Source organism: Crocuta crocuta, unplaced genomic scaffold (genome assembly GCF_008692635.1).
Source record: "Crocuta crocuta isolate KB4526 unplaced genomic scaffold, BGI_CrCroc_1.0 scaffold153, whole genome shotgun sequence".
NCBI lineage: Eukaryota > Metazoa > Chordata > Mammalia > Carnivora > Hyaenidae > Crocuta > Crocuta crocuta.
The window spans coordinates 4,442,829-4,456,471 of NW_027529525.1; the positions used below are offsets into that span (position 1 = coordinate 4,442,829).

The 13,643-nt window shown below is 38.6% G+C and overlaps 1 protein-coding gene across 2 annotated transcripts in view; it reads left to right on the forward strand.

Moving 5' to 3' along the window:
- The window catches only part of CCDC148 (coiled-coil domain containing 148), a 229,822-nt gene that overhangs the window by 97,986 nt on the left and 118,193 nt on the right, over positions 1–13,643 (forward strand). For both annotated transcript variants that reach the window (XM_077760972.1, XM_077760973.1), the window contains 2 exons: positions 4,816–4,954; positions 7,539–7,745. In XM_077760972.1, coding sequence (XP_077617098.1) covers positions 4,816–4,954; positions 7,539–7,745 — 346 coding nt within the window. The remainder of the gene's footprint in view (positions 1–4,815; positions 4,955–7,538; positions 7,746–13,643) is intronic.

Sequence of the window (13,643 nt, forward strand, 5' to 3'; positions counted from 1 at the left end):
TTATGTTTGGACAATGGGGGTAGGGTGGGGAAGTAGTTGGGTAGGGAGACAGATTGAGAAACCGGGCTGATTAGATTCAGTGTTTGAGTCTGATTTGGAAAGATAACATTAAAAAGGAGAGTCAAGTTGTATTTTCTAGAGGGTCAGACCCAATACAGGCAAACAGATGATGTCAGAGCTATGTTTTATCCACATTAATCCTCTCGTATTTCACTGCAATCCTGCTTCTTAGTGGAGGGGCGCTAAGTATCTCCTGCCACCGTAACACTAGAAGACTTGAGTTTTTCTTTGGGCCAGATTGACTATGGCCAATTGCGAATCTCGAGCCAGCCGTCAGAGGCATCAGGTAGCTTCAGGAGATACCACCATTTTGCTGGAAAGCTCCCTTCACTATGATAAAATTTCACTCCATATAAAACAACTTTCAGCTAGTTTGTAAGCACAATGTTTAGTTTCACAGACTTGTCCCTGATGTTAAAATACCTGTTACCCTTATGTACTTTGTTTGCCACCATTGGCTGCCTCTCTACCTCTCCCCCACTACAAATGTTTTTTGATGTCAAGGTTCTACCTTAAGGAAAAGGCTTAATCATGATTAAAAAGAAAATTGGTAGCTAAGTTAATTGTGAGTCAGTTTAAGATTTTTGGCTTGATTCAAACAGGTAGAATTAGGGAGACAATTAGCGTTGGTGTGGTTGGATTCTCACAGCCATGGTTCTCCTTTCCTGAGTTACCTATTTTGTCTCATATCCTGGGATATCATGATGAAATTATATCATGGGACTTCACTATGGGGTGGGAATGGTGGGTGGGAATTGAGTGGTAGATAATCTCACAGTTCTGCAGTCTAGAATTTCCTCAAGTGTTAGAAGTACCCAATACACCTAGAAACTGTAAAATCTTGATGTGCTGTTATAAAGATGAAATCCTGGTGTGCTTTTAAATTAGAAATTTGGGGTGGAAAAAAAGAATAGAAATTATACAAACCTGCCAAAGATATTTTGTTTAAAGATATTTTAAAAATTACAAATATTTAGGATAACTTTAAATCCTTCTTTAAACATTTCTTTAAAATTATAGAGTTGCTTTCTAAATTCAGAAAATAGGCAAGTAATCAGAATATTTTTCAATAACTGTGTAATTTAGCTACTTCTGACATCATAATCACCAGCAAAGTAATTAAATTAAACAAGAACTTTGGAAGGTAAAAGCTAACCTTAGTTATTTCATATGCCTTGGCTATCTTACATAGATTAAGGATTACATAGATTAATGGAAAGATGTTTGATTAGTAAAGGTAAATGTCCAGATTGAAAGTTAGAAATGCAGGTTTATTAAAATTGATTTTATTTAAGAGGCTAAGAAGGAAACAGCTACTTAGTTATTGTGAAGAGGCTATTATGTTTGAATATTCTTCCTAGATTTTTACTATACAGAAGACTCAGTATATATGTATATATATTATGGTGAGAGCTTTCTCCCTCACCAACAGCATCCTAATGGAGATATATGACTGTGCCATTACTATTGCTGATGTGAATATTGGCCTCAAAATTTAAGCCTGTGACTCTGAAAATGGCTATAAATACTCTAAAATAATAATATTGTGAGTATTTAAATATCATTTTAAAGCATGTTTTTAGTTTTTATTCTATGTATATTAGAAAAATGATTTACAGTTTGCGTAATTGTAGTAATTGGAAAAAGCTGTTGATATGTGAGGTTTCTAAAATCATTAAGAAGAGCAAAATGGATGTGATCGTTTGTGACATACTTGGTTTGAAATAATTTTACTGTTATATTATCATTTCATATGTTTAAGTGGTTTTAATGTTGTCACTAAAATGGCACCTAATTAATACATTCACACAACACATAAAAATGCACTCAGTGCCACAAATTCTCCTGCTGCTGCATTTATTTATGGCAATGTACACTGCTTAATGTGTGCTTTTATTTGAAAAGCATTTTTGTAAATGTTTGCTATTTGCACTTTCTCTGTGTATAGCTGCAATCTTGCGCCACATTCAGTATGAGAGATCATCAAAGCAATTAGCTTAGAAGTGCTTCTCCATTTACCAAAGGACTAAAACTATTTTTGAAAATTATGTGTAAGATTGCTTAGAGATTATTGTAGGTCAGGTTGTGTAGAAGCAAAGCTGAGACAGGAATTGTAAGAACAAGTGATTTGTTAGACAATACTCTCAGGAGAAGGATGCTAAGGGCAGAAGGAAAGAGAAGGGGAAAATATCTATGCATGGAGGTGATCTTGGGCTGCAGTTTGCTCCCACAGTGAAACTCTAGAATATGAATGGTATCACAAAATTGGGTCCATTGTGAGGCAAGTGGGCAGGACTTTTGTACCCCCAACCAATATTCATTTGCAACGGGCCCTTAAGAATGGGTAGGAGAGAAGCCTCTTAGATGAGGCACTTCCCATTAGGTCCAGGGCAATTCTCCAGAAAAGGGAAGTGCATCTGTGAATTATCAGCATCTTGGTGATGGGAACTCTGATTAACAAGGGAGATCTGGTATGGAACCAGCAGCATCTGCTATATAGATGAATAACAACTTAAAAAAAAAAAAACAGAACTTACTGGACCTCAGTTTCATTACTTTCCCTTCCTCAGCACACACCCCACCACACACACCTATATTTGTAATCAAATAAAGGTGGGGAGTCAAACCAATCAAGTCCCTTTGATTACAGAAACAGTTTAATTTTTTATTTTTTTTTTTTATTTTTTTATTTTTTTTTTTAATAGTTTATTGTCAAATTAGTTTCCACATAACACTCAGTGCTCATCCCCACAAGTGTCCTCCTCCATGCCCATCCCCCCCTCCCCCCACATCCATCAGTCCTCAGTTTTTGTCAGCATTCAAGAGTCTCTCATGGTTTGCTTCTCTCCCTTTCCCCCACCATTTCCGCCCTTCTTCTCCCCCTTGTTCCTCCGTCAAGTTCCTCCTAATCCTCCTATACGTGCAAACATATGATATCTGATTACAGAAACAGTTTAAAAGCATAAATGAAGACATGGACTTCAGGTCTATTCTTTTTTGCTGTTTGTGGTGTAGTAATAGAAAATTTATGTGGACTGGGCGCCTGTGTAGTTCAGTTGGTTAAGCATCAACTCAGGTCATAATCTCACTGCTCGTTAGTTTGAGCCCCATGTCAGGCTCTGTGCTGACAGCTCATAGCTCAGATTCTGCCTCTGACTCACTGCCCCTCCCCTGCTCATGTACTCTCTCTCTCTTTCTCTCATAGAAAAAATAAACATTAAAAATTTTTATTAAAAAAAGAAAATTTATGTGGCTAACTCTGCTATTAAAATGCATTTTTGTTGTCATGAATGAAAATTAGTTCCTGGAGAAAGGACCTGAGATTTTGTCCATGAAGACTTGAGGGTGTTTTAAATGCCAAGTACACTTGAGCAGGTCTTTCTGCAGTCTTAATACCCCTATTTGAAATGCTTTGTTTGCAGAAGCCTTCTACTGTCTGTACATTCATAACTGATTCAGACAGAACCAATACATTCAGTGTGTTCGATGAATGAGTTCATCTTAAATTCTTTCTCTGCAATAGATTATTATGTCATACAGAAGAACTGTAGGGTATGCTTCTTCCTGGTAGAATACCTCCAACCTCTTTTTCTTCCCATTATAGAGCTTAGTGAAGATTATCTTCTTTGCAAAACAATTTTTTCTTTCTTGTTACTTACTGAAATACTGAAATGCTTTACAGAAACTAGGTAACTTTGTATGAGGACAGTGGAATTCCCATATGTATCACCAATTTAAAGAGATTTTTATTCCATTTTAAATTGTCAAATATTTTTCAAGGGCATAGAAGACATATTATGAAAAATTCTGTGAATTGCACAATTAACTTTAAAGCAAAAGATCATTGATATAGTAGAAATAAACAATAGCAAGTCTCCATCTTGGATCAAAGAAATACTTGTTGCTAATAATATCCACTCTGATTGCATCTGTATTTAATTATTCCAATTTATTAAACAGGAATAATGATATGCAAATAAACCCAAAATAAGAAAGAGACATTAATTTAGATTAGAATTCAAGCTGATATTGCAAACTTTTCACTCTGCATAGAGCTTTGCTAATACTTTCTATAGAACACAAACCAGGCCAATGCCTTTCTGAAATGAAAAAGGCATTTTGGAGCAGGGTAGACATGTTATTGGATAGGGTCTTGAAGAGCTCCTATTTACAAACGATTTCTTCAGCGATCTGAAATTTAATGCCATTGGTAATCTGCTCACTAACAATATCTAGTCTTAATCCCACAAAGTAAGAAATTGAAAGAATAAATGATAATTTTAGACTTGTTTTAAAGTCAAACCCTAAATTAGTGCTTTCCTCAGGCCTTAATTTCCTTTGTACAATTGTTCATTTAACCATCTGCATTTGTGTTTTCCTCCAGGAGTAAAAATTCCTTTTTAGTCTGTATGTCTTAATAATTTATTTCCCAGCATGTGTTTATTTCATTCATTGGTCATGATTTTTAAAATATTGTTTTGGCAAGATAGTATAAATACTTTTAAAATATTATGTCACTTGGCAACTTCTTGAAATTATGCCTGGAACTCATGACAAGACCCATAAAGGATTGAAGAACTCACTGTATTATTGGAATTTAGAACCTTTTCTATAGCAGACATTTAATTTGGCTAATGTATTAAAAAAAACACCCCAGACTTTGTTCTCTACAATCAGTACCATTTGCTAAGCAATGAATTCCCTCAAACTTCATGATTGCTTAACAATATGTTGTGACATTTTTATTGCTTCTAGAAATTTCCAATTAAGTGAAGAAGACCACTGGATTTACCAGACTGTTTTGGATCAATATCCTGCAGATCTCTGTGGCAGAAGGACTCTGTATCTCAACATGTTACAAAGATATTTTCCTCACAAATCTAGACATGATTTGGTGAGTGCTGGACCCTAATAATAGCAAGTTAAATTGTTTCGGTGGTCCGTAATTACTAAGCAAAATTTGTATTTCTAGAATGGTGGTCTAAAAATTATTTTTTTCTATACTCTAGAAAATGATATAGTTATAGGTTGAAAATCTCTCACTTTTCTTTTTTTATGTTTATTTTTGGGAGAGAGAGGGTGCATGCAAGTAGGGGGAGGGGCAGAGAGAAAGGGAGACACAAAATCCAAAGCAGGCTCCAGCTCAGAGCCTGATGTGGGGCTCAAACCCATGAACCATAAGATCATGACCTGAGCTGAAGTTTAACCAACTGACCCACCCAAGTGCCCTGAAAGTCCCTCAGTTTTCAAGCTATATGGTCCATAAAAGGTGGAGAACCCCTCAGGCAATGTTTAGTCTTCCATGCTTACCTGCCCCAGGGATCTTTACTGTGTCTCCCTGGGTTGCTCTGCTAGTGTTTGACCCTAGGGATCTGTGCAGTCACCTGCCCACCCTCAGAGGTTCTGCAATCTCTGGGGCTTGCCGGAAAGTGGGGTGCCTGCTCATCTATCCACAGAGCCTGCCTTATCTCAGCCCTTCTAGTCATGGGGAATCCAGCACTTGTCTTGAGGGCTGTGCTTCCCTATATCATCCTCACCTCGACAATTCTACTTCATCTCCCTACTCAGGTCTGAAACACATGCCCCAAGTTGGAACTCAGAGTCTTGACTGAAGTTTCCCTGAGAGGGCCTGGGAGACTATTGTTTTATTCTCCAGTTAATAAGGCCACAAAGACAAGAAAACAGAAGTTACTATGTCACCAATTAACTTCACAATAACTCACCTTAAAACGTGTATGTAAACACACATGTGTAAAGTCTTAACTTCTAAATGGGTCATGCTATAAAATATTATCACATACTTTGAATTTTTGTAGTTGTTTTAAATTAAGGAAGAAATAAGACCAACACATGTATCAAATTCACCTTATATCAGTCATGTCTAAACTCCTGTAAGACACATAATGGTAGATGAAAAAGTACTATTTTTATTCCCATTTTACAGATGAAGAAACTGGAGTAAAGTCCACACAGCTAGTATGACCACCCTCTCCTATCTTTTCCTACTCCCAGCCCCCACCCAACAATTATTTGTTTTAATCCTGACTTTTATTTTATAGCAGATACCTGTTTTGTAAAAAAAATATGTTATATAATAATACAATCTAGATTTTTTGGTCTTAGTTTATTAAATTAAATCTTTCTTGTTATGCCCTGTTGATTCTATTTGTTTCTCTGACCAGCTGTCATTTTTAAGTTTGTAAATTTTTCCATTTATCTGCTATTAATGTGATAAAGATTTTATACTCACTTCTTATATTGGACTGATTAGTATGCATTTCTGCATGGTATATGCTTCCTTTCTTAGTGTTTGACAGATTTTAAGGATATTTTTGGCTTTTAGGAACAAAGCTCAGAAGTTTCCAGAAGAGATCTTGGTAGCTGATACTTGATTTAAGTAAACCATAGCTTGTTTTATCATGTCCTTTAATTTACCACATATAAATTATTATTTTAGGATAACCTTATCTTGCTTGCTAGATTCTTTCTCTTACCGCTTAGGGGCTAAATAATGCACCAAATCCAGAGATGTGGTCTATACTAGCAAGATAAAGAATATGTAGGTCAGTATGGCTCTCAATTTCAGGAGACACAACTTTATATAAGGAGCATTTCAGAATCACCTATGAAGATTTTTCAAACTACTCAGGCGATCTCCATTCCTGTTCTTCTCCTCAAAACTCCGATCTCCCATGGTTGGGATTTTTTGCCAACAGAACTACCAGTACCCATGTGAGTTTGTCACGTCCATCAGGAGTGTAGGATGGAAGAGTTAACATCATTACTGTAATTCTTTCAAGTTTAGACATTCAAACACCTGAATATTTCAGTAATCAAGGGCAGACTGAATTTTCAGGGTAAATATAGCAGTTTATGTTTATTAGCATGTGTCTAACTGATAAACTTGAAGTAATTGTTAAAATACCCAAACTGAGTACTCTGGGGTAACCTGTGTGGCTCAGTCTGTTCAGCATCCACCTTCCACTCAGGTCATGGTCTCATGGTTCATCAGTTCACGCCCTGCAGCTGACAGCCTGGAGCCTGGAGCCTGCTTCAGAATCTGTCTCCCTGTCTCTTTACCCCTCCTCTCTCATGCTCCCTCTCTCACTGTCTCTCAAAAATGAATAAATGTTAAAAAAAATTTTTTTAAGATGGAGTATTTTTGAAATTCTACATAAGGGAAGTAATGCTTTCTATTCATAGATTCATTGCCACATAGACATGGAAGTTGTTTTAGGGCTGCCTCATCAGACTTCATCCTATACAAGAAAACTAGGGCTTATAAGCTGGTCCTTAGTCAGCAGTCATCCACAGGCTCAGAACTACAGGACTGGTACCTGTTCCTGGTTGCTGCATTTCCTGTTAAGATGTTTGTCCCCAATTTTTCAAAATCATTGGTTATAATTCATTTTTGTTACAATGACATAGAGCACAGGCTCAGTTTTATAATAAGTGCTTACCATCTCTTATCTTTTCAGGTGGAACATGAGAAATATTGTGATCAATATCGCTTTGCTAGAGAGCAGAGAAGGATCCTGATATCAAATTGGAATAAGAACAAGAGAGACTTTATACAGAAGGCCGTCCTGACACTCGCCGAGGCCTGTGCAGCACATGCTATGGAGGGCATGTTGGCGAAGGATAGGAGAAAGCAACAGGAGCTATGTGCTCATCTGAAAGCCAAGGTGAGATGCTCTGCTAAAGATGTTTCAGGATTTGTCCTGGTATTCTCTAAGAACCCACTTTCCTTTTGTTCAAACCCAACCTAAGTTTTTAATTTTCAATCAAATTGTTAGTTTGAGAGGTGCCTGAGTGGCTCAGTTAGTTAAGCATCCGACTTTGGCTCAGATCATGATCTCACAGTCTGTGGGTTTGAGTACCATGTTGGGCTCTGTGCTGACAGCTCAGAGCCTAGAGCCTACCTCAGATTCTGTGTCTCCCTCTCTCTTCCCCTCCTCTTCTCATGCTCTGTCTTCTCTCTGTCTTTCAATAATGGATAAACATTTTTAAAAATCTAAAAAAAAATTGTTAGTTTGAACCATATGAAATTGCAATTCTTTTAGATCAACAGTTGTCAACAATAATTTCTTTTTTAAAAAACATTTTTATTCATTTTTGAGAGACAGAACACTAGCAGGGTAAGAGCAGAGAGAGAGAGGGAAACACTGAAGTAGGCTCCAGGCCCTGAGCTGATAGCACAGAGCCTGACATGGGGCTCGAACCCAAGAACCGTGAGATCGTGACCTGAGCTGAAGTCAGACACCTAACCAACTGAGCCACCCAGCCGCCTCAACAATCAGTAATTTCTTATGGTTTAAGTGGAAGTTACCAAGAACCAAGAAGTTCATGTTTCAGTTTGGACTGAGAGACATCCAACGTGAACCACAAATGCTGCACAACAGAGACAGGTGCTGGATGAAAATGTAGAATGTCTGATTCTGGCTCAAACATTCTTTGACCTCTCATTCACACTAAAGATGTAAAAAACAAGTAAAATTAGGAAGAGAAGAGAGGATTTGTGAAGAGATATGTTGGGGAGATCTCGGTGGGCTGTGTGAGAGCCCTCAACAAAGCGAAAGAGGGAGTGGAATGGGGTGTTCCTCTTCCTCAGACCCAGCCAGGGCCCTCCAGGATGGCTTGGAGAGTTTAGTGGGCAACCCCTAAGCTGGAGCCTGAAGACTGGTGTCTGACACTCACAGGGGAACAGAGGAGGTGCTCCATGGCAGAATTGAAAACAAGGACGGCTGCTGTGTTGGGAATAATTGCATTCCTCGCGGTGCACGAGCCCTGAAGGCCCCATGTGGATGTGGCCTCCCTTGGAGTGCTGTTGGCAGGACCATTAAAAACAAATTGTATTGAGGCACAGCATACACACAGTAAAGTACACACATCTTTATTTATTGGTAAATCATGTGGTCGGGGAATGGAGGTGCAACAAGTTTGATTCTACTGGTAGAAAAAACAAAAACCTGGTAGATGTTACACTATAGCAATTAATAGCATCTGAAAACAAATGTCCTTTTAAAAACATTAGAGGGGGGACACCTAGGCAGCTCAGTGGTTTGAGAGGCCTATTCTTGATTTTCGCTCGGGTCATGATGCCGGGGTTGTGGATCGAGCCCAGCATTGAGCTCTATGCTGAGTGTGGAGCCTGCTTAAAATTCTCTCTCCCTCTCCTCCTGCCTTTCCCCCATTCATGCTCTCGCTGTAAAACAAACAAACAAAACCAAAAACAAAACAAAACAAAAAAAATTACAGGAAAAATGCCTGCTCTGCATTTTTTTGTAAATAAAAAGATATTATATTGGGCATTGCATAAGCTTGAGACCTAGAAGGAATAGAAGCTGCATCCAGCCTAATCTACCATGGGCTACAGAGCTAATGCATGTTTCTTCTCCATAGGTGACTGATAAAAAAAAGGGGTCAAGGACTGGGATGAGTCTATATATTCATAGTCTTTTTGTATTAACTTTGCACACACTATCATTAGCCTTTCAGCTATGCTTTTTTTTTTTAATATTTTTATTTATTTCTAGGAGAGAGAGAGACAGCGTGAGCAGGGGAGGGTCAGAGACAGAGGGAGATACAGACTCTGAAACAGGCTCCAGGCTCTGAGCTGGCAGTCAGCACAGAGCCCGACGCGGGGCTCGAACCCACGAACCTCGAGATCATGACCTAAGCGAAAGTCGGACGCTTAACCGACTAAGCCACCCAGGCGCCCCTCAGCTATGCTTTTTATTGTATTGCGCTGAGATAAACATGCATGCAGTAAAGCGCAGAAACATAAGTGTGCAATTGAATGAAATTTTACAAATATGTATTACCCATGTAAAAACCACTGAGATCAAAATATATAACATTTTCTGCAGCTCAGGTTCTCTCACGCCTCTTCTCAGTATATATTACCCATATCCATAGCTATTATTCTGAATTCATCACCATAAATTAGTTTAGCTTATTCATGAATTTCCTATAACTCAAAGCACACAGTATATACCCTTTTGTACTTCTTTCATTCATCATATCTGTTGAATTTTATTTTTGCTGCATGTTGCAATTATTTGTTTTTCTTTATACCTGGGTAGTATTTCATTGTAGACATTTACCACAATTTACTTATATGTTATCCTGTTAATGGAAATTTGTGTTATTTCCAGGCTTTTGCTGTAATGATAACAGTGCTGTGTGAACACCCTTGAGCATGTTTTATGGTGGACAAATGCTCTTGTTTCTTTTGGATAAATGCTTGGGAGTAGGATTGCTGGATCAGGTGTGTTTTGCTTGAATAAATACTTTCAAATAGTTTTCCAAAGTGGTTATACACATTATTAACCAGCTTCAATGCTCCACATCCCCACCAACATTGGTATTGCCAATCTTTACTTGTAGTTAATCTTGTGTATGTATAGTGGTACCTCAGTATGATTTTCACCTACATTCAGAATAGATGATGAGCAACTTTCCATATGCATATTGACCATTTGATATCCACTCCTGTAAAATGTCCACTCAAGACTTTTGCCATTTTTCTATTGGATCGTCTGTTGTTTTCTTATTCATGTGTGTGTTGTTTATACATTCTGTATGCAAGTTCTATTTCATTTTTTCCTGACTTTTCACTCCTTTAATGGTGTCCTTTGATAAACAAAAAGTTCTTAGTTTTAATGAAATTCTTTTTTAATTTAAATATCTGAGATATAAGTTATATGCAGTAAAATCACCCTTTTTTAGTTAGTATACAGTCCCATGAGTTTTGGCAAATGTGTGACATTGTCACCACAAGTAAGGTATAGACTGCTTCACCACCGTTCAGAAATCCTTCAAGCCCCTTGTACTCAACCCCACACCCACCTCCAGCCTTTGGCAACTACTGATCGCTGTCCTTCTACTTTTGGCTGTTCTGGAAAGTTACATGACTGTAAAAACCATACGGTATGTGGACTTTGGGGTCTGGCTTTTTTCACTTAGCATAATACATTTATGATCTAGCCATATTGTTATGTGTATCAAGAATTAGTTCCTGTTCATTGCTGAGTAGTATTCCATGACTGGATTTAATCACAGTTTATCCATTTAGCCTGGTGGGCGTAGGCTTTAGGCTTTCCCTGTGAGCCTGTGCCTACGAGAGACTTGTCACTGTTGTTCCTTCCCCTGAAGTAGACTCTTCCTAGACACTTGAGGGCCTGGTAGGGGGGAGGCACTCTGCTTTTTCTGTTCACTTCAGTTTCAGGCAGGACTTTTGTCTCTTGGTTTTGGGACTAGAACCTGCTTGGTGATCCTGCCCTCCTCCCCATGGCAGACAAACTCTGCTTGGGTCGTGGTGGTTTTTGTGTGGGAGAGATCTTCTGCCTCTCCCCCAGGAGAGGTGGGCTTGTTTGTGTGTTTTTGTTTGTTGGTTTTTATTTTTTCTCCACTGTATGGGTCTACATCCCTCACCACCCCCAGTGGCTTTTTTTTTTAAGGTTTATTTTTATGTTTGTGAAAGAGAGACAGAGCGAGCACAAGTGGGGGAGTGGCAGAGAAAGAGGAGAACAGAGGATCCAAAGCGGGCTCCATGCTGACAGCAGAGAGCCGGATGAAGGGCTCGAATTCACGAAACCATGAGACCATGACCTGAGTGTCAACCGACTGAGCCACTCAGGTGCCCCTGCCATTTTTGTTCCATAGGGGTTTTGTTCTTATGTCTTAGACCTGTGCTCACATAAGAGGTTTCCTCTGCACCCCTCTTTTGACCCTGATCCTTCTTCGGAGTTTTCTGTGAGGTTTGTGGAGCAAAACCCTTTGGGGGGTGTAAATTCCCCTTATGCCTGTAACTTCCACAGGTTCTATACTCTCACAGTCTGTGACAGCAGCAAATTGTAAAAATTGAACTGTTGACTCATTACAGAGGATTAGCTGCAGTCTTCTTACCCACCTATATCGTGGCCATGTCTTTCCCAAGTGCTCTGTCTCAAGTAAGCCAGTTTCCATATTGCTTCTCGCCTGGGAGACCTCTGCCTTTCTTTAAATCTCAGGTTTATTTGCCCTGTGACCACAGCTCTCTGATGGGTTCAAGAGGAAGTTCTGATTTAGGTTAGATCAGGTTTTTCTTGTGCTTAAAGTGGGAGGCAACATTCTTTCCACCTTCTTACATTCTAACTAGAAGCTGGAAGGTCCTCATGAAATCCCATTTATCAATTTTTCATGTGGTCTATTTAAGAAATCATTGGCTAATGACACAAGGTCATTTTCAAAGACATCCTGCCTGAGATTTTTCTGCCCATTGAGGGCTCCTGCCAAAGGAGAGGAGATCCCTCTAAAAATGGGGTGGAATAGCAATAAATGGAAACCTGATAGGTGAAAGAGAAGTAGCTAGACAATGTACATGACCCACATTAGGGAAATTTTCCCAGAAACAGGCCAGCTAGCAATCAAGAGAACAAAACTGGTAGGAGGGCAAAAGTCAGCATTTACCGCCTGCCAGGTTTTCTGGGATGACATGGGTCACCAATCTCATGAGAACTCTACTGTCATCTTCTGTACATCTTGTCCCCTTTTCCCTTCTGCCAGTGGACTCTTACGGTCTAAGCATCTAGAGAATGAAAGGAGATGCCATCATCTGAATAGAGGGAAGAGTTGATGAATCTCTTGGAACTGGACAATTTAATTTTGAATCAAGACTGTATTTTGTGACTTAAAGTGACTGTGGTCCCCTTTGAAACACAGGAGTGAGTTATGGGTTCTCCTTAGTTTTCATCTAGTGGCAGGAGAAATCTCCAAATGGACAAAAATAATGCTGTGTTTTGATTATTTCCCACACGTAATGTTGTTCAGCGTACTGGGTATTCACTGTGGAGTGTTCCCTACATCTCAGACATTCTAATAGATGCTTTATACTCAATTTGTCATGTTATTTCCAGTGACAAACCCAAGATGTGCAGGGGTTGCTGCAGAGTACCCACCCACTGAAATTGGGGGCTTGGTTTCTGGAAACAATACAATATGCCACCTCCTCAGAGACCATGGTCACAAGATGGTGAACAAATATCTCTGAACCTTCAGAAATGAGGTTTCCAAAGAGTAAATGTGAGCAGAGAATGGTGGAACATAATGTAAACTGTGATGTAAAATGGATTCTATTTCCCATAGAGATGGTGTTATCGTTTGAGCTTGTGTCCCTGATTGAGGACTGAGGCTCAATAAATTTTAGCTGGGAACACAAGTATTTCTTAACAGAAAAGGAGTAATCCTATCAATTCTATAGTAATTTAACATATTAAATTATGCTCTTTTTTTTTTTTTTTACCTGGAAGGAAACTTGGAGATTTACCCCCATCCTTCATTTTACAAATCTAAAACCTGAAGTCCTGAAAGATAAAGTAACTTGCCTAAGGTTCATGCCAGCTCATTTGACTTGAAATTCAATATTATCTCAGCCCTACACAGCTTTGCATACAAGAATCTTACAAAATAATAGAAGATATTTATTATACTGTGAGCCCTAATGCACTATAAAATAGACCTACAGAATCTGAAAAATATAACTTCATTGTATCATAAATTTGACCTTTCTAAAACTAACATGCTAGCTATAATAAACATTA